General features: G+C 41.3%; 1 protein-coding gene and 1 long non-coding RNA gene across 3 annotated transcripts; both read left to right on the forward strand.

Moving 5' to 3' along the window:
- The first annotated feature begins 1283 nt into the window (after positions 1–1283).
- LOC111611036 (high affinity immunoglobulin gamma Fc receptor I-like) lies at positions 1284–10721 on the forward strand. Of its 2 annotated transcripts, none has more exons than XM_023346649.1 (10): positions 1284–1360; positions 1450–1590; positions 3245–3303; positions 5914–5949; positions 6056–6334; positions 6414–6659; positions 6751–6798; positions 6873–7027; positions 7124–7219; positions 10675–10721. In XM_023346649.1, exons 3-10 carry the CDS (start codon positions 3273–3275, stop codon positions 10678–10680), a joined length of 897 nt encoding a protein of 298 aa, XP_023202417.1. In that variant the 5' UTR covers positions 1284–1360; positions 1450–1590; positions 3245–3272; the 3' UTR covers positions 10681–10721. The 2 variants fall into 2 exon arrangements, with proteins under 2 accessions (XP_023202417.1, XP_023202418.1); XM_023346650.1 differs by having other exon boundaries at positions 1285–1360; positions 6903–7027.
- A 7978-nt stretch (positions 10722–18699) lies between these two features.
- LOC111611045 lies at positions 18700–20710 on the forward strand. The gene is made up of 3 exons (XR_002753870.1): positions 18700–18844; positions 19658–19746; positions 19892–20710. It is a non-coding gene; the product is annotated as an uncharacterized LOC111611045 (long non-coding RNA).
- Positions 20711–26698: the final 5988 nt, after the last annotated feature.

Below are 26698 nucleotides of genomic sequence, written 5' to 3' on the forward strand. Positions count from 1 at the left end.
CGTGTGAAACATCAGGGCCGGGGCATGACAATAAGTGAGCTAAGAGCAAACGGCATTTGGATACTTGGATGTAGTCAAGCAGTATCATCATATATCTACAACTGTGTCAAATGCAGGAAATTCAGACGAGGAACCGAAGAGCAGAAAATGGCAAACCTGCCTAATGAGAGAATGGAAACAACTTCTCCATTCACATATTGTGGGATGGATTGTTGTGGCCCGTTTTATGTCAAAGAAGGACGTAAAGAGCTTAAACGCTATGGACTTCTGTTCACATGCTTGTGTTCCCGTGGAGTACACATCGAGTTACTCGATAATCTGTCGACTGACGCCTTCCTTAATTCACTCCGAGCTTTCATTGCCCTACGAGAAAATGGGCGGCGGCTACGATCGGACCAGGGTACTTACTTTGTTGGGGCAGAGCGAGAATTCCTTAAAGCAGTAGGAGAAATGAACCAGGAAAGTCTGAAGCAACTTGGATGCGAGTTTGTTATGAACCCTCCTTCTGCCAGTCATATGGGTGGAGTCTGGGAGAGGCAAATTCGTACAATCAGAAGCGTGTTGTCCTCCATCCTAGACCAGTCTTCCCGAACATTAGACAGTTCATCATTACGGACCTATCTCTATGAAGTGATGGCCATAGTAAACAGTCGACCCATCACCCCACACCTACTTAATGATCCTACTGGACCTCAACCACTCACTCCCAATCTTCTTTTAACAATGAAGTCATCTGTAATACTACCACCTCCAGGAGACTTTGTACGGCCTTCTTAATAACTTTCTTTGCTTCTGCTTGATCTTTTTTATATTCAATAAAAAATTATAATTATGTATTCTCTCCAGTATTCTAAAAGCTTGATTTATTTTCCTTATTGCTTCACTTCACTCTTGTTTCCACCATGGTGCCTCTTTCTTTCTGCTCTTATCTTTACTTACAGAAATTGATATTTTTGCTGCCATCAATATAACTTCTCTATATCCTCTATACTTTCTATACTTTCTATGTGATTATATTAACAAAACACAGAATGTCATTATAAAACTGTGATTATTTTTTTAACAATAATATATATTTTATATTGTATCTAGAAACCATTCTCTATATAACGCTCTGTAGCTGCTGTCAAGACAACTGCACATGGTTATTGTTTTGATGTTTGGTTTAAGGTGGCAGTAGTTAAAGTTTATTTAATATTAAACATTAAATGTGGGGGGACCTTTTATTTTGTTCCGCGGACCATGTGTTGCCCGGGGAAGCATTAGCTGGCGCACTTAGAGCCACATGGGGCATTCAAGCTCAAGAAGCTGATCGCTAGAAATTAAACTTTATTCCTCTGGAGTCAATGCGGCTAATGAGGTACGGTTTTGTTTATTTGTATCTTTTATTTATGTAAATCCTCCATTTATTGTGAACTGATTTGGGTTTGTGTTACCTTTTGTTTTTAGTTCTGACGGCATTTTTGGGGACTTTGTAAGACATGTCCATAATAAATGGCTGTTGAAACCAAGAACTGCGTTAAGCCTCGATTAAACTCGAGAGGAGTAACACTATAACAAGCTGCTCTCTGACGCCCCCTCGTGGCCGCGGTAGGTCACGCTTCACCAGTAAAATGAGCTGCAGATAATGGAAACCTTTAAAGAGCCAGTGGAAGATATGTTAGCAAAATAATGTCACAAACAAGATCTTATCCTTCAGAGAGAGAAAAGAAAGAGGAAGAATAGAAAAATGTCAAGATAAAGGTTTGTTTTCATGTGTCTTGGTGTTGGGAACATTAGCTTAATTATTCTAGTTTTTAATGTTTAATTTTTTAGCTAATGTTGAAGTATTGGATTGATTATGCTGGTTTTTGGTTAGCTTTAGATTCAAGGTTTGATCAACCTGTAGCCTTATCAGTAGAGTATTTTAAATTAAATGTAATATTAATGATCAACATTTGTCTAATCAGTAGTTTTTTTTAAACTTGATTAAATTCTTAACAGAGTGGAGGCCACATATACTCATTAAACATGTTGTTAGTTCATTATAATAGAACGAAAAACTAACCAAACACCCTGAGTATAATATGTTTAGTCGTCTAGTTGATCATGTCTGTTCTCTCTGAATCTGAAATATTATATAGATGTGTGCTAATTAGATCTAATTAGTTTTATGCTGATTCTGTCGCATAGAAACGGCGGTTTCTCCCCAAGACGCGTAGAAATAAAATAAAATTACAAAAGAAAATAGTAACGCAAAGTGGTTTCGATAAGTAACTGTGGTCTGACTACTGGATTTGAACTAGCAACACGTTAGATTACTAGTTATTGAAAACAGTGGTCCTACGTCAGTAACCTGACATCACTGTCTAGAGGTCATCAAAGGTCAGTGAACATCAGTTCATGCAGGATCTGTGAATTTCATCTGAAATTGTTGGCTGCTGACCTATGAACATGAATAATTTAATTTTAACATGGATGAAATTTACTTGGATCTTATTTAGACTGAACTGGAACAAAACCTCCAAAATAAACTTGGTGACCTGAATTTTAGTTTCTGACCACCAGAGGGCGCTGTTAGACAATCTGAACTGTAGAAATACAAAAAGTAAGACTAGAGCTAAACATGTGCTAGCTATCTAGTTAGCTGTTTCCAGCTCAGTTTCATGATAGACACCCATCATCATCATCACCATCATCACTTATTTTCACCACTTCAAATCAGTGACAAACGGTTTATAAAAGTAGGGGGCTGGTTGACCTTTTGACCTTTAGACTTTCATTAATATCTCCAAAGCCAAAGTGGCACAAAGGAACATTTTTGCTGTTCAAACAAACACAAATGTTGCTGAGTTGACTGACATCCATTTTGTCTGATTTGAAGAAGGTGGGGGGGCTGGTTGACCTTTGATGACCTCTAGAAACATTTCTTTATATCTTTAAAATGAAAGCAGCACAAACAAAAAGTTTTGCTGCACAAACGTTTGACGCCCATTTTGTCTGATTTGTGGGAGAAACTTCACTCAGGTGTTCCAGCAGTTTGAGTTATTTATGGTGAAAACACTGAAGTATCAACTCTGATAAAACACTGACATTTTAACTCTGCTGAATTTACTGAGCTGCACTAAACTAAATCAAGGCTGTGTGTGTTTAAACTTTTAGTCTGCACCATTTTTGGATTCTGTCTGTTGTAACATTTCTGGAGAAAACAGATGATAAAGGAAGGAAGAGGCGGACTCTAGTTGATGCTCTAACTCTCCTCTAGTGAACCGGTCCAGTCAAAGTCAGCAGACATGAAGGAAGCAGCTGCTCAGCGTCTGATCTGTAAGTACAGAAATAATGTTTAATAACTGATATTAATATGAGTGGAAATAAGCAGAAATGTTGCATACTGATGCAGGACTAGGGGCTTTTCTCTATCAACACTGAAACAGCAAGTTAAGGATTATTGAACTTTAACCCACTTGAGAAAAACCATCATATGCAGGTAAACTTGAGTTCTTAGAGCTAAATGGTCTCTCTGTGACGCTTCAGGGATTATTGGTTTCATCTTTTGTGGTTCACACCGACAATAATCCACTCACTGATGTTCTGACAGCAGCTAAATGAAATTCATCAGGTCAGCGTTGGGTTGCTGAGTTAGCAGATTTTAATTTGACCATAAAATACAGACCTGGAAAACAGATGCAGATGCAGATGGATTATCTGGAAGGCCCCTTGATTTTGAAGACTAGATGAGAAGCTGCACACAATTAGCCAGAACTCTGCAGGAGCCACACAGCAGGGCATCTTAGTGCAGCAAGCAGAACCAGAACCAACGTTGAATCCAGTCTCCTTTAATGTCCTGCAGCAACAAACAGGAGCAGAGAGACTTTTGGACAATTCAACCAATAACTGGACAGAAATTCTGTGCAGCCCAGCAGCAAGACCCTGTAATAGTTAAAATGTTTGAGTTCAGGCTGCAGAACCAAAGACCTGCTGCACATGAACTCCACACTGAGAGTCCTGAGTTTAAAGCTTTGGCTAGAGAGAGGAGCAAACTAAAAACCACCCAGGATGGAACAATGTTTAGAACGACCAAACACAAAAAGCTCTGAGTCCTTCCTTCAGTGTACCGTCCTCTGGTACCAGATGAATTACATAAACAAATGGGTCAATGGGGCTCAGAACGGACACTCGGTGTGATTAGCAGTAAACCTGCACTGGACCCCAAGGCTGCAGAAGTTGTGCCACTAATTGTGCCAACAAAGCAGAAGATGGTCAGGATGATCCTGCAGAAACTGCTGAGGAAAATGCCAACAGTACCGAACCAGAGGATGTGGACATCATGGGCTCATCATGTGGAAAGAGGTTCTGACATCCAACAGGCCGTAGAGGAAAGACAGCCGAGTCCAGAGAGACAAGGAGACCAGAGACTTTGACTTATTTTACACTTGGAGAACCAAGTTTGACAGACAGAGCAGTAAATGTGTAAATGTAGCAGGTATGGCAGCTTTGGTGAAGAACATAAAAACGTCTCCATTTTGGGTTTCAGACAGTAACAAAGGTTCCTGTTACAAAGTGATGAGATACATATGAACTACAGGACAGATGTAGAGATTGGAAATGAAATGTAGAAATAAACACATTCCCAAGTAGGAGGATAATTAGTTTGGATATTATTAACTAAATATGGGACTAAAATAAAAGCTAAACTGATGACATCAGGAATGTGAGGCTGCAGTGGACAGTAGTCTGTGTAGCTCAAGAGAAGGTTGTAATGTAACCTGTATAATAATCCATTCCTTTCTTCTGTCTCCACACATTAATGAGCAGGTAGACCTGAATGTCCAGATGATGATTTATTACAATCAGATCACATATCAATATGTTGTTACTGTTTATGGATTATTGTTCACAGGTTTGTTTTGCTTATTGTAAGAAATTCATTTTTCATTGTAGTTTGTTAGTTTGTCCAAACCTGGTTTTTATGTCTGTCTCCTGGCTTTAATCAGCAGTACTGATATTTCCTAGATGTCCCTGAATGTTACTGTTTGTTCCTTGAACTGCCTTGTTGCCAGGCGGTGCTCTGCTACGTTCTGCTGAGCAGCTTTAGGCACCGAGTGAAACAACCTGAGTTATTTATGTGACGGTAAATAAAAGACAAAGAAACTCCAGACGCCATCTGAGCCTGATCCCAGCAACATTTACACTTTCTGTAGATTAAGAGTCAGAAGCTTAAAATCTGTTCCTTTGTATGTCAAATAAACATGATTCAATAAAAGTGTGATGATGTCATCACAAACTCAGACTGACTGCAGAAAAAACCTTAAATAATTAGTTTATGAAGAAAACAGAAAATTATGAGCAAATATATTGATTGACAACAAGAGGAAACCAATAAAACCACAAAATATTTGATTCAGTTCATTTTAATATTTCCAAATGAAGGACAGAAAAATCATGAAAAACATGTAAATTGAAACTGTCAAGGTTTTGTGGTGTGAGTGGTGATGAGGCAGAGGCAGCAAACCCAGGTAGCGATAAAGTAGACGATTTAATAAGATGCAAATCCAAAATCCAAAAGTCCAGAACACAGAGAAGCAAAGAGCAATGATCACAACAGGTGACAACTGGAAACTAGACAGACACGAGGAGGACCCGACAAGGAACAAAGAACACAGGTGGGGTTAAATACACAGAGGGTAATCAAGGAGACAAGAAACACCTGGAAACAATCAAGGGGTGACAGGACAACATGGAGACTCAGAGACAGAAACTCAAAATAAACACAGATAAGGAACAGATCCCGACAGAAATATTAGCACAAGAAGTTTATTAAATACTTTAAATGTCAACTTTATCAATGAATCACATTTATGATGTTGGTTAATATTTTCTAAAAAAACTTTTAGAAAGTTTTATCCTAAAATAAAAACTTTTATTTCATTTCAGTTCTTATCTCACTGCTGTTCTGGACATCAGGTCAAGGTTGGTCATATTTCATTTTAAACATTTAAAATATTTTTAGATCAATTTTCTCAAAAGAAAAGAACTGCTGGAATAACAGATGTGTTCTTTATCTCTTCCATCCCAGTCCTCCCAGTTCGTCTGACTGTGATTCCCAGCAGATCTCAGTTCTTTGAACATAAATCAGTGACTCTGATCTGTGAGGATGAAAACAGATCTGATGGATGGACTGTGAGGAGAAACACAAGCAGAGGAAACAGGACTGAGTGTAAAGATGGATGGGGAACACCAGCTGGTTCTACCTGTAACATAAACTACCTTCTCCCATCAGATACTGGTCTGTACTGGTGTGAGTCCATGTCTGGATCCTCCAGCAGCAGCAGCAGCATCCAGCTCTCTGTCTCTGGTAAGATCAGACTGTGGAGTTAGTGTTGCTGAAGCTGTGTGGAAATGGATGAAATGCTGTAGTTTGTCTCTGTGTTGAGGTGGATCAGTGATCCTGCAGAGTCCTGTCCTCCCTGTGATGGAGGGAGATGACGTCACTCTGAGCTGCAGAGCAAAGAATCCAACCCACAACCTCCCAGCTGCTTTCTATAAAGATGGCTCCTTCATTGGTAATGAAACTACTGGCAACAAGATTCTCAACTCAGTGAAGAAATCTGATGAAGGCCTCTATAAATGTAATGTCAAAGGTCATGGAGAGTCTCCATCCAGCAGGATCTCTGTCAAAGGTCAGAGGTCATCCTCTAACAGTGAATCTCATTGATAATGTCTGAGAATCCACAATCTGGTGATATATTTAATCCAACCTCTTTATTCTAGAGAAACCTCCAACCACCTCTCCACCCTCCTCCTCCTCCTCTTCCTCAGGTGAGCAGCTTCTCCTTCAGCTCTGAGTCTTGATGTTTACAGCAGACGGTTATTTAGCAGCTTCTTCTTTCTAGAGAAACTCACCAACATCTCTGACTCTACAGTCACACCTGGTCCAGGTTCTTCCTCCGTCTCTCTCCCAGTGTTGCTTCCCAGTGCATCTCTTTGTGTTTTGGTTTTCCTGTTTTTACTGGTTCAACTGGTCGTATATTTGTACAGCAAACCTAAGGTGAGACAAACCTCTTGGTTAAATCTCTTGATTTCATTCAGTGAAACTTTTCAGATCTTCCTGAAAAACTTCCTGGTAACTTTGGATTTATTTCAGGTGATGAAGGAGGAAGAGGAGAGGATGACATCACTTCCAGAAACATCAGGATGTTCCAGAGGAAACAGAAGAAAAGCAAACCAGGAACAGGAAATGGTGATTATGTTCATGTGTTTTTGTTTCTGTTAGATTTTCAGATCGATCAGAAAATGTTTCCTAATGAGGATTTCCTGGCCTCCATTTTAGATTCTGTTCATGTTATTTTTTAGAGTCTGAAGAAACAAGTAATAATTAATTCAAAACTCAAATGGGGATTATTTTACAGATGTTCATGCATTTAATATATCTGTCTACATAAACAGCATCAGGTTTTATCTCCTCTCAGCAGCTAATAACCAAATAATGAATAAAAATGTATTTATGTCGACATGTTTAAACTGAGCAGAGAAACTGATCAGCTTCTCGTCTCTATCAGCCTGAATCTCATTTCATCACAGGAACAGAAACTATCAGTTTCTAAAATTAGGATCAGAATAAATAACCAGAAACCAGAAGCAGAGAAACGATCAGAAACCAGCCAACATCAGCAGGAAGCTGAACTTCTGACAGGAAACCAGAAATCAAACAGAAAAAGTTGAGTTTAAAGTTTCCTGCCATGATGGACAGATTTAACAGATTCATCTGGAAACAATTAGATTCATGTTAAACAGAAACAAGACAACCAGGCAATGCTGGAGATGACAACTACAATGAGGAAGTAATTCATAAAACATAATGTGTTTTATATTATTACTGCCTTTTATTCAGTCAGTGTCTCATTTTTCAGAGCTGCTTTAATTCTTGCTTCATTTTTCTGCTGTAAACTTTTCAACTTTTCAGTTTCTTGTTTTTGGGTCTGAAGTTTTGATTGAACAAGTTTTATAACAAATCTAATAGAGTAGAAATGAAGTTGACTTCACAGAAACACGTCATGCTGCAGAGTGACGATGCAAACCACCGACCACTTCTGCTTCTGTTCTCAGATCAGAGCTTCTGGGACTTTGACTGGACCGTTTGGGTCTGAAAAGACTCCAAATAAGGAGAGAAAAACGGCTGGTGATAAAAATAATTGATGTTCATGTGGTGGGCGGGTTGCAGGCGGCCTGTGAAGGCGGCCAGTGTTTACTGGTTACTGGTGGAAATGTGTTGCAGACCGCCATGTTTTCTGCTTTCACAGCCTTTTTCCTTCAGGGCGGTTCTAACCTGTTCAGAACCTTCAGCGCCCCCTGGTGCTGAACAGAGGTAGTGTGGTTGCTGTTAGAGAGTCCAAAGTGTAAAGAAATATATATTTAATCTCTGTGATGTTGGAAATCATCAGTTATTGGCCCAAGTTTTCACATCGGTGCATTCCTGTTTAATAGGATCTAAAACTGCAGCTAAGAAGCAGCTTAGTGACTGAACTGATCAGACCGATCAGAAATCAATCACTTTTATCACTGATTCTGTTTTCTTGTCTGTTTGCTCTTTTCTAACAACCTGTGTTATAAAACCACAAATTCATTTTGGTTTTCTGTCAAAATGACTGAATATTATTATCATTTTAACATTATGATGGTAGAAAATATTATAAATGTTAAAATAATCAGACTGTTACTGTTGGATTGTTCCTTTAGAGCGCTGTTCTAGTTTGATAGAAAGGCCTTTAATAGACCGTTGCAGCGATGAGGTGATTAGAGAAACGACTGATAAAGAAACAAACGTATTTTAACTAAACTAAGTCATATTAGCATGTAGCAAACTCCCTCCATTGAAGGACGACATTTACTGATCATTTCTAGGTTTGATAGAAATTAACCCTCTTAGCTTGAAGTAACATTTATAATGTCAATAACTTTAGTTTCCTCATATAATTAAACTAATGGGCAATTTAATTCAAACATCGTTTAAACAAATATTTATTTACATAATAAAAATACCTTTTGTCTCTATGAAGTGTTTATATGTTAATGAATTTGAATCTGTTTTGTTCTTAAATCCCCTCATGGAGACTTACTAACATCTTCTGACAACCAGCCCAACTTATAATAACATTGACTAAGTTTGCTGTTGGTACACTTTACCTAAAAACCAAAAGAACATACTGACTACACAACCATGCTCCAAGAGTTGCTCCCAACATGGTGAATTGTTTTGTTAGCTTTAAAATTATCTGCAGCTTTTGCTCCTTGGTCCTAATGATGCATCTGGTCACTAATGTTCACTAACTAATACAGTTCACTTCTAGTGGCTGATAAGGTTCCAATGCTAAAGCTATAAATGATCAATGCAAAACATCCGTATGAGTAAAAAGATCATATCAGTCAGATTACGGAAAATATCATCAAACTCAAAGCAATAAAAAATATTATCTTCTCTAACAGGTAATTTCTCCTGTTCATGGATCCTGAACTGTATGAACAGAATAATTGAAATATATTATGAAATATTGAATTTGCAGAATTTGCTAAGCCCGGCTTTATGTCTCATCCTGGATTTCTGAATCCGACTTTTGTGAAACAAAATATATTCAACATTTTCTCTGTGGTTCTTCACTGGACAAACAGCCATGAAAACATCCAGAGTTCCTCCTGACAGCAACTTAGAGAATCAGATTAATGGAACATTGATATCTGATGGGAGAATCCAGAGTAGACAGAGAGAATCCAGATTAGCCAGAGAGAATCCAGATTAGCCAGAGAGAATCCAGATTAGCTAGAGAGAATCCAGATTAGCTAGAGAGAATCCAGATTAGCCAGAGAGAATCCAGATTAGCTAGAGAGAATCCAGATTAGCCAGAGAGAATCCAGATTAGCCAGAGAGAATCCAGATTATCTAGAGAGTATCCAGATTAGCTAGAGAGAATCCAGATTAGCCAGAGAGAATCCAGATTAGCTAGAGAGAATCCAGATTAGCTAGAGAGAATCCAGATTAGCCAGAGAATCCAGATTAGCCAGAGAATCCAGATTAGCCAGAGAGAATCCAGATTAGCCAGAGAGAATCCAGATTATCTAGAGAGAATCCAGATTAGCTAGAGAGAATCCAGATTAGCCAGAGAGAATCCAGATTAGCTAGAGAGAATCCAGATTAGCCAGAGAATCCAGATTAGCCAGAGAATCCAGATTAGCCAGAGAGAATCCAGATTAACCAGAGAGAATCCAGATTAGCCAGAGAGAATCCAGATTAGCTAGAGAGAATCCAGATTAGCCAGAGAATCCAGATTAGCCAGAGAATCCAGATTAGCCAGAGAGAATCCAGATTAGCCAGAGAGAATCCAGATTAGCCAGAGAGAATCCAGATTAGCTAGAGAGAATCCAAATTAGCCAGAGAGAATCCAGATTATCCAGATAGAATCCAGATTTCCTCAGCAGAACATGGAGACAGAAACATCTGATCAGATCCATAATTACTACAATATTTATGGAATAATTACATTTCTGCTGACAGGAAGTTTTAACAATGAGTCATTTTATAGTTCAACATCTGTTACCAGCAGCAACAGTTAGCGTCAGGCTAGTCAGTTAGCATTAGCCAGGCTAGCTTAGCTGCAGCTAAATGATTGAGCTTCAGTGATTGGATGTTTTCTTCTTCTGCAGCTCTGAGGCGGCGCTGCTTCACTACTGTTCTGTACGCCACCATGACAGAAGAAGAAGAAAAACTTTGATGCTGAAACTCCTGGAGACAGAAAATGTTGTTGATGTGAAACTGGATCCACTGACAACAGGAAGAAAACATCAGTTCTGTTACTCAGAGAGTTTCTTTAATAAACTGGAAACATTAGAAAGTTGTTCATTCAGAACAATCTGATTTATGATTCTTACAATAAATTAATGCAGAAGAATAAAATCAACTCCAAATCCAAATCAATGTTTAGCTCACAGAAAAACCAAACTGACCAATCAGATTTAGCCTTTGGCGTGCCCAACCTCACCCCTCCGAGACTGTACACAGCTGTGTATACAATATCTTTTAACACAAAAGATATTTTTTTCTCCACAATTCTACTAATAGTAAAGAGGGTTAGATAATAAAACATACAATAACTACTTTTTTTAATTTAAAGGAAAATCTCAACGTACTCAGTGCGTCCATCTGCACCAATCCAGACTCTTCAGTCACTTGTGGGTAATTTAGAATCACACAGAAAATCTCCAAAAGGGAATCAAACTTAAAACTCTGAACTAAGAAAGTCTGATCATATAATAGCAATTAAACATAGCTGCATTGTAAATTATTACTGATAACTATCGTCAGTAGTCCCTAACATTAATATGGTTAGGCAGCATGTAATACATATATATATATATATATATATATATATATATATATATATATATATATATATATATATATATATATATATATATATATATATATATATATATATATATATAAATATGTATATATATATATATATATATAAATATGTATTATTGTTATAAAGGCTGAGCCAAGAAAATTTATGTCTCTATCAAACAAGTTGCCCTTCATGTTACTCTGGACCCGTGAAGTAGCTCCCAGTCTCAAAAAGGTTGGAGACCCCTGCTGAAGAGCCTCTGGGACGGAGGTGCACGACAAGAGTTCTGCCAGGCTGGTACCTGATGTTGGCTGGCGGGAGAGTGCATCAGCATTGTTATTGCTGCGTATCAAAATCAAAAGCAGCAAGTGGAGCAGCCCAACGGTGATCCATGGCACCAAGCTTGGCTGAATGAAGATAACTCAAAGGGTTGTTATCTGTATAGACCATACACCAGTGGCCCAAGAGATTTTCTCTAAACTTCTCAGTCATGGCCCATTTTAATGCCAGAAACTCCAGCTTGATAGAGCTATAATTAGCCATGTTACGCTCTGAATGTTTAAGACCTCGACTGGCATATGCAATGGGCCTCACTCCGTCCTCCGTTTCCTGTGATAATACTGCCCCAAGTCCACTGTGACTGGCATCAGTCTCTAGAGTGAAAGGATGTGACCCTAACCCTAAATTAATCAGTGGCAGGCCGTGCATTTCACAGCTAGGCCTTCAGTAGTGCTCCGTCTGAATCAATCCAACCTTCAATAACTATTTTATGGCTATAAAACTTCTACAGCTGCGACACACATAAAAAAAAGCATCAAAAATAACCTGATAAAATTGCAATATTATTTAGGAATATAGCAACATTTTACTCACCAAAAATCCTGATTATTTGTACACAAAATCCATCCTCCTTTCTTTCCTCAAGATTTCAATTACTCTGTTGTGCAGATTATCTGTGCGTTTCAGAAGAAGTCCTTTTCTATCGCCATCGAAGCTGATGCTGAAAGTCGAGCCTGCCCTGTCGTATTTTTGGCACAAGTTTTAGTTAGTAGACTGAAAGTGGCGGACAAATCCTTTTCCCGGTTGTGACAGGCTCGCTAGCTCCGGAGTTACCCGACCTTGCTTACCAATGTCCAGCTTTTCTTGAAAAGTCCGTCTTGAAAATAGCTTTGACAGTAAATCTCCAACCAAATCCATTTCTTCTCCTCCTTCACCCATTGTGGGTTGAAAACCAGCTATTAAATCAACACAACAATATCTTTGCTTGTGCAGCTCGCTACAGATGCAGTTTGCTAGCTCTGGCTAGTACACGCTTTGACTATCCAATCAGAGCGTGTGAATACGCTGATGTTTCCGTACGCCTGCTAGAGGGCCTTGGTGTCGCCAACTCAAAATCTGATTGGTTGAAGCAACAGTTTGATCGACATTTATTTTATGCTACAGGGCCCGCAGAACTGATTGTGAAGGCCTCCAGGCAGATTTCATTGACCCTGGCAACAAATAGCGGCTGAAATGTGATTAAATGCTTAAATATGAAAATACACGTCTGGAAGCAGCGCAGCCAGGGGGCTAGCAATGAAAGGAAGTGGACAGACCATTTGGAATTATTTAATACGTATTCATGGACAAAATATAATTAACATCAGTCTGTGATTCAGATATTTTTAGGCCAGCAGAGAAGGCCTTGCAGGCCCTGACGGCCCACCACTGAAATTAAACAACATGAGAGTTACAGCAAAACCTTTCAGCTTCAATCAGTGAAATATAATCAGTTTAAACTGAACCAGGAAATCATCTGGGTTTTTGTTTCCTTTGCTTTTCAGAATAAAGTTAAAATCATGAAAATAATTTTAAACTTTGATTTTATGAATAAAGATGATAAAAAAGGAGAAAAACTTCTGGATCATTTGAGTTATTTTATTTCAAAGATATTTTTAGACAAAATAACAGAAACAACCTGAAGGTTCTGCTTTGGTTTAACACACTGAGGGATTTTCTGCAGTTTGAACAAATTTATTCTGAGGTTTTGGTTTAGTTTTCTTCACATGCAGTAAATAAGTTTCCACTGCTGAACCGCAGACAGACAGACAGACAGGCAGGCAGACAGGATCATCATGTTTGTTAGCAACAAGCTGCAATACAAAAACGCAGCTTTACCACCTGAACTTCAGTCTAATGCCGCCTGCAACAAGTTTCTAGTTTCTTTTCAGAGAAAATGTAAAAAATCAGAGGATTAATCTGAACATCAGCTCTAAAGCCAGAACCAAAGCTGAACCCAAACTAAACAAATGCAGGAAAAATGACCCAATTTCAGCTCCTTAATTATAAAACCCTGGAAGAAATAATAAGTCAGTAAAGCTCCAGTTGCTGCTGCCTGGATGTTCTAGCTCTATAACGCTAGATCTATATTCTAGATCTATAACTCTAGAACGTTTCTTTCAGAAAGTCCTGCCTGTTGCTGCTGATCTGATCCAAATAGTAACTCATGGATCTCATCAGGCTTTGAAACCAGCAGTTATCAAACCACTGATAAAATCACTACTGCAGAACTACAGGCCGACCTCTGACCTCTGACCTCCTGTTCATCAGCAAAGTTATTGAAAAAGCTGTTAAAACAATTAACTAGCTTCCTAACGATAACCAACCTCTTTGACTCCTTCCACTCTGGTTTCCATGGTTACCACAGCACTGAGAATGGCCTAGTCAAAGTGTTCAATGACATCCATATAAATACGGACTGTAGGAGAACCACAGTGCTGGTTCTGTTGGACCTCAGTGTTGATCATTTTACTGAATCGACTGGAGAGTTGGGTCGGACTCTCCGGTCCAGAACTCAACTGGACGTGAGAGGTGAACGGAGCCCATTAAAATGCTGTTTACCTCGTTTTAAACTGTGATTGTGAACATGAGGGGGAATAAAAATAGCAACAGGTGTTTTGTTCCATATAACACAGTAGGAGTGTAACAGGTAAACCTTTATGGATGCAAACTCGACTAAAACCCACCTGTTTAGAATTGTATTTGAAACGTTATCAATTACAAATTTATTGATGGAACCTGTGTCATGTTGGGGTCTACTTTTCTTGCCCACATGCAGAACACCACAGGGAAACGGATAATCAGTAAAAATGGTTTATTGAATAATCAGAAAATCAGCAGAGGTGCTCCTGCTCCAGGAAATACGGCTCTCGGGAAATGCGGCACACTATGGAGGCAACAGAAAGAAGGTGAGTTCGAGGGCGTCGGAAAAGGGAGTGAGTGAATGAGAAACGGACTGATCATACTTGCAGAGTTAATGGTGAAAGTCCGGGAGGGTTTAACTGTTGGATCGAGGTCGTTTAGTCCAAAGGGTTTTCTCAATGGGTCCGGGCTTGTCTGAGGACCAGCTGGGTCCAGGAGCTGGCGGCGGAAGGCGGACAGGCAGGATCTGGAGGGCTGGAGACAGAGGAGTGTTCCGACTGACGAACGGCGTTTCCAAGGGAAGGTGCGGGGACTGCTGGCCTGTATGGGCTTAATCTGTGAAACGTGAAAGGTTGGATGTATGCGCATGGTAGAAGGGAGGCGAAGACGAACTGCAGACGGGCTGATTACCGATGTGATCTCGAATGGGCCGATAAACCTGGGAGACAGTTTCTTGGACATGGATTTTAGCGGTATGTTACGTGAGGATAACCATACTCTCTGACCTGGAGTGTAGACGGGGGCCAGGATCCTTTTGCGATCTGCTTGGCGCTTGTTTTGCTCCGCTGTGTGGTTGAGGGCGTGGACCGTACTTCTCCAAACCCTTTGGCAGCGGCGGATGTGATGTTGCACAGAAGTCACAGAAATGTTCTTTTCCTCAGAGGAGAGCAGCTGGTTGGTATCCTATGGAAACTTCAAATGGTGAAAAACCTGTGGCAGCGGATATGTGACTGTTATGAGCATACTCTACCCATGGTAGGAATTGACTCCAGTCAGACGGGTTAGTAGATGTGAAGCAGCGGAGGGTCGACTCCAATTCCTGGTTCATGCGCTCTGTCTGGCCATGAGTTTGAGGGTGAAAACCTGAAGTTAAAGAGACTTTAGCATCAAGTGCAGAACAGAAACTCCTCCAGACCTGGGAGATGAACTGAGGCCCGCGGTCCAACAGGATCTCCTGCAGGGTTCCATGCAAACAGAAAACGTGTTTCACGAGCAACTGGGCGGTCTGAAACGCATTGGGTAACCTCCTGAGAGGAACTAAATGACAGGCTTTCGAAAAACGATCAATGATAGTGAGTATTGTGGTGGGATGGTGTTCCACCCTCCCAACTATGTGCACCAGGTGTAGCAAGAAGCGCGCAGTTGATTGGTGGGCGGGGCAGATAGCTTTATAGCTGAGTGTAACAGTGTTTAGGTTTAAGTTATAGAATCCCACTTGCTTTATAGGTATCAGTGCAATGGGGAAACAGCGCCCCCTCTCTGTGTGGCTGGTTAAATGCTGCTGGCTCCTGCATTCAGTGCCAGTCTGTGAAAGCTGCACCAGAGGTGAGTTGCGTTTTTCAGCACACAGTAGAAACGTGTTAGCAACATAATACAACATCATTTTTATAAACTTAGACAAATAGTGTGAAGTTTATTAATTACTAGATGTGTGCCTAGCACCAATATTTGTACTTTTCGTTTAGTTAATATTGTAAAACACTTTATGTGCTAAGTTAAAGGCTAACTTAACGCTCTGTTGTAGTGTGCAGAGTGAAGCGGAGCCGTTGCACTGATCTGAACTCCCCATATGTTCCCATTCAGGAAATAAACTGCCTGATCACCCAGAAACTTCTCTTCTTCATTAAGAATCTACACAACGCAGAGTCGAGGGGTTACTGGGGCCAGCCTGGTACAGTGGAGTGAAGCAGAACCCGGTTACATTGGTGCCGTGACCCGAGCTTCTGCGATCCTGTATTCAGCGGTGCTGTCTATTTCCTGGACAGTGGTTGGAGTCACCACGTGGACTGTGGGGAAACCCCGTGGGATTTCCCTCCTTCCCACCATTTGCTGTTTTCTATTGGAACACTGAGGTGGGATTCTATGGAAGCCCGTTTCCGCCACTCTGTTAAAAAAAAAAAAAAAAAAAAAATTATCTCATTATAATGAGATAGTATCTCATTATAATGAGATAGTCTACACAGGCTCAGGACATTTGGAGACTGTGGAGGTTGAACCCCTATTTCGAATTGGTTCAGTCCACCTGTAGCGGTTTGACTGTACCGTCAGTCGTGCCTGCTGCCTGCAAGCACCCAGCTAAACATAGCTGTTTACAACGGTAAGAAATGTGGTTTTGTTAATTTAAGTTAAGTCTGTAAGCTAGCATAGTATAAAGTCATCAATTTGGCATACTGACGACGGTAGCTATTCTTGAAGATAGCTTAAGAAGATGCATTCATATCTTTGAAGCTAACGTTTTCTGTTTCTTTACTTCGTCAGTCCACAACTGACTTTCCGGTAACTGTAGTTAATATCGAAGGATTACGTGGTACGTTTATTTGCTGTAATGACACATGTTCAGTCTACCACAAAATCGAGGTGTAATAACTTGTGAGTAGTTCGTAGATGCTGCATCTCGCTCCCAAACCACTGCGACACCAAAACAATACCTCTAAGCCTATGTATATATATTTTTTAAAGTTAAACTAAAATATGTCATGGCATTTTATGTCACATTCTCTCTGTCTCTCTGTGTGTCTGTCTCTCTTTTATTAATATTAAATTCTAAATAACTTATGTAACTGCACCCCAAGCAAAGAAATGTAAATAGGCTATATACAGTATATATATATATATATATATATATATATATATATATATATATATAAAAATTCCCTTCTCACCCACCGCGGGTGGTTCTTATCCTCTGAGCTCGGGTCCTCTACCAGAGGCCTGGGAGCTTGAGTGTCCTGCGCAGTATCTTGGCTGTGCCAAGGTGGTACATCCCATGTAGGGGCTTCAAGCTCCCAAATCCAGCACGATTTGGGATGGAACCCTCCATGCATTGTTAGTGCTGGATTTGGGATGGAACCCTCCATGCATTGTTAGTAGTTTTCTAGTCTTAATATCCGTGGCTTTTATCTCGTCCTTTGGCCAGCTAATTATTCCAGCAGGGTATCTGATTACTGGCAGGGCATAGCTGTTTATCGCACGGATTTTGTTCTTGCCATTGAGCTGGCTTCTCAGGACTTGCCTTATATATATATATATATATATACATATACATATATATATATATATATATATATATATATATAGGGTTCCATCCCAAATCCAGCACCCTGAGACTGTACACGAGCCGCAAGGAAGGAGGCAGAGGACTAGTGAGTGTGAGAACCACAGTCCAGGACGAAACAACTAAGATCCATAAATACATCAGGGACAAAGCCTCAACAGACAGTGTGCTCAGTGAATATCTCAGACAACAGGGAACGGAGGTTGAGGTGCCAGAGATACCATCATGGCAGGACAAGCCCCTACATGGGATGTACCACCAGCAAATAACCCAAGTGGCTGATATCAGTAAATCCTACCAATGGCTGGAAAAAGCTGGACTCAAGGACAGCACAGAGGCCCTCATCCTGGCCGCCCAGGAACAGGCCCTAAACACCAGAGCAATAGAGGCCCAGATCTACCACACCAGACAAGACCCAAGGTGTAGGTTGTGCAAGGAGGCCCCTGAGACAGTCCAGCACATAACAGCAGGGTGCAAGATACTGGCAGGGAAAGCGTACATGGAACGACATAACCAAGTTGCAGGCATAGTGTACAGAAACATCTGTGCAGAATATGGACTGGAAACCCCGAGATCAAAGTGGGAAACACCCCCAAAGGTGGCGGAGAACGCCAGAGCTAAGATCCTGTGGGACTTCCAGATCCAGACAGACAAAATGGTAATGGCGAACCAACCAGACATTGTCGTAGTGGATAAACAACAGAGGAAAGCCGTTGTGGTAGATGTAGCAATACCAAGCGACTGCAACATCAGGAAAAAGGAGCACGAGAAACTAGAGAAATACCAGGGCCTCAGGGAGGAACTGGAGAGGGCCTGGAAGGTGAAGACCACAGTGGTGCCTGTGGTCATCGGGGCCCTCGGGGCAGTCACCCCCAAACTGGACCAATGGCTACAACAGATCCCAGGAACAACATCAGACATCTCAGTCCAGAAATGTGCAGTCCTTGGCACAGCCAAGACACTGCGCAGAACCCTCAAGCTCCCAGGCCTCTGGTAGAGGACCCGAGCTCAGAGGATAAGAACCACCCGCGGTGGGTGAGAAGGGAATTTTTTTAAATTTTTTTTATATATTGTCTGTCTGCAAATCTTTTTTATTGATTTAATCAGTAAGTTCAAGTAACAATCAAAACCAAATGTGCTTGCTTTTGTACAGTGCGGGTTGTTTCAGAAAGACAGAAGACTTGATGGTGTGGAGCACCTGCAGTTTCACTGGCCTTGTCTGATCACACAAGAGGTATGTTCTCAGAGTGAGTTCTCTGCCATAGCGTGTTTCTCCAGTTCTCTATTGAAAGACCTCTATGCTTCACAGATGGCTTAATTTTCTGCTAAAGATTAGCAGTAGAAAATTTATTGTTACTACCAATAAATACTTTCTTATCTTTTCTGTGAATTTAAAGAGGTTTCTCAAGATGTGCCCATTTTAAAAGGAAAACTACTGTATATGCATACATTTGTGTAATTACCCAAATGAAATAACTGTGGTAATAGTTATTATAAAACAAAAGTTTAAAAAGATGCTAAATATTTTTGTGAAAGAATTTATTTGTGACGTTGAAATAGTTTGAGTTTAGCCTTAGTAAAATCATTTGATGAAAAAACATAGTGCTTAAAGACATTATGAATGTCCCAGTCCAGGGTCTTTCTGAATGGAGTTTGCATGTTCTCTCTGTGCATGGTGGATTCTCTCTGGGTACTCTGGCTTCCTCCCGCAGTCCTAAAACATGACTGTCAGGTTAATTGGTCTCTCTAAGTTCTCCCTAGGTGTGAGTGTGTGTGTGAATGGTTGTTTGTCCTGTGTGTCTCTGTGTTGCCCTGCGACAGACTGGCAACCTGTCCAGGTGACCCTGCCTCTCGCCCGGAACGTAGCTGGAGAGGCAGCAGCTCCTCCTGACCCCATTAGGGACAAGGGTGGTAGAAAATGGAGGGATGGCATTATGAATGACTATATTATGATTAGTTTTTTAGGTAAAATTATAATTTGTAGTATGACTTGCTTTACATTTTATTGGAAACATATGATGATGGTCTTGTGTATCTTCTCTTCCAGTGTATGATCACAGAATGGATGACCTGAGTGATTTCCTGAGGCAAAGGAATATTCCAGAGGAAACTATCGAGACCATGCTGAGAGAGAAGGTACTAAATCAGTATTTCAAAAACTACAGTTCTTTTTAAAGCATGTGTCTAGCAATGTTATTTAATTTAATTCAAATAATTTGCATGCAATTCTAGTTCCATTTTTGTAGTTTTAAAGAAATTATTTTTTATTGTCCTTGTTTAGATTGATACCAACGTCATCCAGCTCATGACAGATGAAGAGCTAAAGAATTATTTGCCATCATATGGAGACTGCATAGCCCTATCAGGATACTGTAAAAGGAAGGAAAATGGCCCCCCAAGCAGTCGCAAATCAAAACTGTTTGAGCGCCTGAAATCAAAGCTGGGTAAAAGAAAAACTGCTCATGAAGATGGCTGTGGTATGGAAAAAGAAGAGCAATCTGAAACAACTGTAAAGAAGAATGCTCTGAAGTCAAAGAGAAAAATAGAAATAGGCTGGCTGCTTTATGATGAAGAACAACAGGCTTTTAAACAAGTAAGAGCAAGAAGAGGTGGTGGAACAAGGAAGGTCGATGTATCAAAGGATGCTAAAAAGAGCAGTCAAAATTCTACCTCTGGAAAGCCATGATGCCAGACAACAAAATGTAGCTGACTTTTGTTATGCCATAATTAACATGTTAATTGTTAGCTGACATAATAAATCATAAGAGGTAAAGTGAAAATTACTGTAGGAAGTATTAAGAAGTTCACAGCCAAAATAAACAAAAATAGGAACTGTTTATTGTTATTGTATCTTTTTATGAGACACAACTATGTTGACAGTTGTACTTGTTACATTGCATTCATATTCATAATAAAATCGTTTTCTAATTTCTTTTTCTTTTTTGCACATTGGATTTCTTTTGTGGAAGGTTATAAAAAGAGTCTTTTTTGTTTTACTGGACACAACTTGGTAAATTCCTTTATCTTAAACTTATTAAATGCACTTTACACCAAGGCAAGTTTTTTTTAAGCACTTGTGATTTATTTTTGGGGATGTCAAAGTAATGGATTGTTCTTTGTTGACAGAATACAAAATAAATACATTTTGAATAAAGTTTAGAGCCTGTTTATGATTTGCTGTTGCACTGTAAATAAATTGATTGGCCATAATGACCGCCTAACAAGATGGCGGCGCGTGTAGACGCTGCGGCTCGGAGCTCCCGTGTTTTCGGTTTTTTTAGCTTGTTTTTATTGATGTCTTCGCTCAACACACTACTGGAAGCCGTGACAACGTACAGCAGATTAGAACTGTGGGACATAGGAACACAGTTTGGACTTCACACACCCACCAAGCTGGACTTTATTCCTCCAGAGCTGCTACGAACACCTGGGACTATGCTCATTCCCCCCCTGCTGCCAAGGCGACGGAGGAGGCAGCGCAAACAAAAGAGGGGTAAGAGAGCCGGCATGCGTGCTAGGCTACAAGCTAGCCCTCATAAACCGGCCCTCCCCAGCCTCTTCCTCGCCAATGCCAGGTCCCTCGTCAACAAAATCGACGAGGTGCGACTCCGGATTACTTCTCGCCGGATGGACAGCTGTGTGACTGTTGTCACAGAGACCTGGCTGGATGACAACATCCCGGACGCAGCGGTGGAGATAACGGGGTGCGCTCTGTTCCGGGCGGATCGGACTGCAGCTTCGGGTAAGGGCAGAGGCGGAGGTTTGGCACTGTATGTACACAATGCCTGGTGTACAGCCACACACTCTGTCGGAACATTCTGCTCTCCTGACTTGGAATATCTGGCGGTGAAATGCAGACCCTTCAAGTTGGTGAGAGAACTCTCGTCCATTGTGATCGTGACCGTCTACATACCACCGAGGGCTAATGCTAAGTTAGCATTAGAGGAGCTGTACTGCCTGATCAGCGTGCAGATGAACTCCAACCCGGAGGCGGCCGTGATTGTGGCGGGGGACTTTAATCACGTGGAACTGAAGGCTGTGTTTCCCAAATTCTACAAATCCATAAACTTTCCCACCAGAGACAATAACATTTTGGATCAGGTACTGCAATATCCCCGGAGCCTACAAGGCTGTAGCAGCTCCACATCTGGGCATGTCTGACCACATCTCAGTGGAGCTGATTCCTGTCTACAAGCCTCTGGCCTGCAGAACTAAGCCGACCACCAGAATAGTTCAGGTCTGGACTGAGGAGGCCTCCTCTGCACTTCAGGACTGCTTTGAGCATACAGACTGGAGTGTGTTCAGGGACGGCGCAGACTTGGAGAAATACTCATCGTCCGTTCTGTCCTATGTTCAGTTCTGCACCGACGCTGTCCTCCCTGTTAAGACCATAAAAGTGTTTCCAAACCAGAAACCATGGCTGGACAGCACAGTACAGGCCCTGCTGAAAGCCCGGGATGCTGCCTACAGGTCTGGAGACAGGTTGGCTTATAGCAGGGCCCGGTCGGAACTGAAAAAAGGTATTAAGCAGGCCAAGCTCCAGTACAAACAGCAGATTGAGGAACATTTCATCAACAACAACCCCCGAAGCATGTGGAGAGGCATTAGAACCATGACGGACTACAAACACAGCACTCAGCTGACCAGCCGCGACCCCACCCTGCCTGACACCTTAAACAGTTTCTTTGCCCGCTTTGACACGGCGGGCAGCAGAGAAGCCGTACATCTACCCCAACTGGAAGAGCAGCACCAGCCCCTCGTCCTGCAGAAGCATCAGGTGACGTCCACCTTGAGGAGGATCAACACCCACAAAGCTCCAGGACCGGACAAGGTGTCAGGCCAGACGCTGAAAACCTGCGCCGACCAGCTGGCAGGAGTGTTTCTGGACATTTTCAATCTGTCCCTGCAGCTCGCCACGGTTCCTGAGTGCCTCAAGTCTTCCACCATCATCCCTGTACCGAAGAAGAGGTCCATCACCAGCCTGAACGATTACCAGCCCGTCGCTCTGACCCCAGTGATCATGAAGTGCTTTGAGAGGATTCTTCTGAGGTACATCAGAGACTTCATCCCCGCAAACCTGGACAGCCTTCAGTTCGCCTACAGAGCGAACCGGTCAACAGAGGATGCTGTCTCCATCACTCTGCACACAGCCCTGACCCATCTGCAGCATCCCAACACCTACGTCAGGATGCTATTTGTAGACTTCAGCTCAGCATTTAACACCGTCATCCCAGACAAGCTGGTGCTGAAGCTACTCGAGGTGGGGCTGCCCGCTTCACTGTGCCACTGGATCAGAGACTTCCTCACCAACAGGCCTCAGGTGGTGAGAATAAGTGGCTCAACATCGTCCCCACTGGTCCTCAACACAGGCACGCCGCAGGGCTGTGTGCTCAGCCCAGCTCTCTTCACCCTGTTTACACATGACTGCGTGGCCATCCACCCCACCAGCACAGTCGTGAAGTACGCGGACGACACAACAGTAGTGGGTCTCATTTCAGACAACAACGAGACCCACTACAGAGAGGAGATTCTGCAGCTCACTCAGTGGTGTTCAGCCAACAACTTGGTGCTGAACACAGGGAAGACCAAGGAGGTCATTGTGGACTACAGAAGGTCCAGGAGGACGGATCACACTCCCCTTCTCATAGATGGAGAAGTGGTGGAACGTGTGGACAACATCAAGTTCCTGGGCCTCCACATCACGTCTGACCTCTCCTGGAACACAAACACCTCCCACCTGGTGAAGAAAGCACAACAAAGGCTCTTCTTCCTCAGGAAACTGAGACGGGCTGGACTTTCCTCACGGCTGCTCGTGAACTTTTACAGGGCGATGATCGAGAGCATCCTCTGCCTCAACATGACTGTGTGGTATGGTAGCTGCACAGCATTGGAGAGGAAACAACTGACACGGGTGGTGAGAACAGCACAAGGCATTGTGGGATGCCCCCTCCCAGACCTGGACTCCATTTACACAGACCGGGTCAAGAAGAGAGCTGGATCCATAGCCATGGATCCCAGCCACCCGGGCCACAGACTGTTTGTGCCGCTACCATCAGGCAAGCGGTACAGGAATATACGGACTACAACAAATAGACTGAGAAACAGTTTCTTCCCCACAGCCGTCAGAGCCATTACTCCCTGCCGCCCCCCCTCCCATACATATCATAACCTCACAGTCACACATACATATCCCCCACCCCCACACAGCCATATTGTTCTGCACTTTGCACTGTCACATTATCTGTACTTTGCCATAATTGGACCTGCTGCTACTTCTTTGGTGTGGTTGAGTGCCTTTAGTTAATTTAGTTGTATATATTGTTATTATTATTATTGTGTGTTTGCTTATTTTTACTGTATATATTTGACCTTTTGCACGGGAGCTGCAATGGAAATTTCGTTGAATTCTGTTCAATGACAATAAATGCTATCTATCTATCTATCTATCTATCTATCTATCTATCTATCTATCTATCTATCTATCTATCTATCTATCTATCTATCTATCTATCTATCTATCTATCTATCTATCTATCTATCTAATACTAAGAAAACATGTATATGTCAAGAGTAAGGACAACATTTGTACTCTTATCAAATTAATACCAACTGCAAACAATAGCATATTGGTTATCTGTTACTAATAACATGATTAAAACATTGCTTGTACATGTAACACTCCTGTCCATATATCAACAGTTTCCCTGAACAAGTAAGGCTAAGAAAACAGAGCCTGCAAATGTTGGTACTATTTAGTACTGTTTTGAACAGGAGGCTAGTATTTTGCTTTAATAAATAAGACTAAACACAGAAATTAATAAATTGACCTTGACCACAACATTGAAGGAAACTAAAATGTTTAGTCTTTTTAGGCAAACCATGGAAACAAATTGTAACTCATTCATGCATTTTAGTTTTACAATCAGTGTTTACACAGGACATATAGACATAATATCTGACTTGTTAGATGTTTTGTGGACCTGGGTGACTTAGAGAAACTATTCCCTCAGCCCGTCACTGATCATTTGACGGAGTCTTACATAAAGATTAGTAATTTCATACACATCATCTGTCATTACCAGTCTGTGCTCAGTCATGAGTTCAGTGCATAAGTGAAACACATTAACATCACAGGGAAAGTCCTTGAAACGACATTCTTCTATACATATTTCCAGCTTTGTTAGATTAGCAGACTGTAAAAAGTTTGGAACCCCATACAGGTTGGGAACACCATGCATTAATGTGGGACGACCAGGAGGAGCCCCAGGATTATTTGTAGATCGTATATGATGGTCATTCCATGTATGGACAACTTGATCCAGCTCCACCTGTTTGATAAAAAAAAAAAAGGGAAAAAAATAAGAACATAATTGTTAGAAAACAAATTCATGCTTTTGTATTATTTGTAACTTATTTCAAATTTGTGTGCTGAAAGCAAGAAGTAAATTTATAGTACCTGTATTGTTTGTAGGAAGCAAAACTGGATCAGTGATTTGTCCAGAAAGCTGTCAACAAAATAGCCGTCGGCTTTCAGCTGGTCGAAATGGTCCATCCAAAACTGGGCACATTCACTTCTTAAAGTGCACCACCATCGCTCTATCCTTTGATTTCTTGTACTCGGACCGAGAATAACAGATTCAAAACCATTTTCATTCTCGGTGTTGTGCAGAAATCTTTGCATCGCTGCCACATAAGTGTTCTCTGTGCCATGATCCATTCGTATCTTTTGTGGAAATCCATTATACTCCATCACAGCATCAATGAAATAGCCAGCAATAATGTGAGGGTCACTATTAGTCTTATTAGCTTCTAGCCAGATCATTTTCCTTGAAAAGCCATCTATGCATCCATTAATACATATCCCATAAGGCTTTAATTTGTCGTACCCATCGATGTGCCAGACATAGTTTGGTCCCCGACTGACATATAAGCGTCGTCTCAAGCGATTTTGTGCACACAGGTCAACCCCGTTGGGATCCAATAGGCGCATCAAAAGACGTACTGTTTCCCTGTCTGTGACTATGCCAGCCATCCAACATTTCTGGTGCATCCACCTGTAGCCGTGCTGTCTCCCAGATCCATTTAGTTGTTGCTCAATAAAAGAGGCCACTTCTGCAACATCTGTCTTATTTTTTCTATGCCAAAGGCGCTTCTTTTGCAGTCTTCTCTCCAGCGTCCGGAGATTTAATTTAACATTATGGGTTTCTTCCAAAACTCGCAAGATTTCAAGATTAGTAAAACCACTTCTGAAGTATTGCTCAATGATATTATCAATATCCATTTCTTTCTATCAAGTTGAGCATATCTCAAGCTATAGGGCCAACTCAAGTTATCTCATTATAATGAGATAGTATCTCATTATAATGAGATAGTATCTCATTATAATGAGATACTATCTCATTATAATCTCAAAATATCTCAAAATAATGAGATACTATCTCATTATAATGAGATCTTTTTTTTTTTTTTTACAGAGTGGCGGAAACGGGCTTCCATAGGATTCTGTACATCTGGTTGTAAAAAAAAAAAAAAAAGAACGAAGCAGATCTACATCATGTCGGACTTTCCTGGTCTTGGCAGAGGGAGGGGGACAGTTAGCTTTAGCCCACTGCAGTCATTTGGCAGGGGTAGAGCAGGTTTGCTGGCAGCCCCAGTCTCATCCACACCTAGGCCCGTCTTTGCTGAGTTAAATGAGAAACCTGTTGATGGTGACTGTGATGATTCCCATCATTCTAATTCAGATACGAAACCTACTAAAGAGAGCCTTTATGCAGAGATAGCAACGCAAATTGGGGTTTCTATTGGAGAAAGCATTGCCTCTTGTATTGAGTCTCGCTTGGGCTGTGGACTGGGAAACAGTGTTCTTGGGTCTGCCAGTAATGTGCTCTCAGAACCGTCACTTTTGAATGTGATTGTGAAATCTGATGTTAAAGAACCTGTGTGTTTTAGAGGGGATGGTTGTGACACATGCAGTGTTCAGGAATGGGAGGAAATGATAATGACCTATTTGAAGAAAAAAGGGGTACAGACAGCTGAACAAGCTGATGAAGTGCTTAGTAAACTGGCAGGGAGGGCAAGAGAGATAGTC

This window comes from Xiphophorus maculatus, chromosome 14, assembly GCF_002775205.1.
Source record: "Xiphophorus maculatus strain JP 163 A chromosome 14, X_maculatus-5.0-male, whole genome shotgun sequence".
NCBI classification, from domain to species: domain Eukaryota; kingdom Metazoa; phylum Chordata; class Actinopteri; order Cyprinodontiformes; family Poeciliidae; genus Xiphophorus; species Xiphophorus maculatus.

Bases quoted from the DNA above. Each gene is read 5' to 3' on its own strand.
- LOC111611036 (XM_023346649.1), top strand. From the start codon at position 3,273: ATGAAGGAAGCAGCTGCTCAGCGTCTGATCT. The intron at 5,950-6,055 runs GTTGGTCATATT...CTTCCATCCCAG, and splicing joins GTTCTGGACATCAGGTCAAG to TCCTCCCAGTTCGTCTGACT. The intron at 7,028-7,123 runs GTGAGACAAACC...GATTTATTTCAG, and splicing joins ATTTGTACAGCAAACCTAAG to GTGATGAAGGAGGAAGAGGA.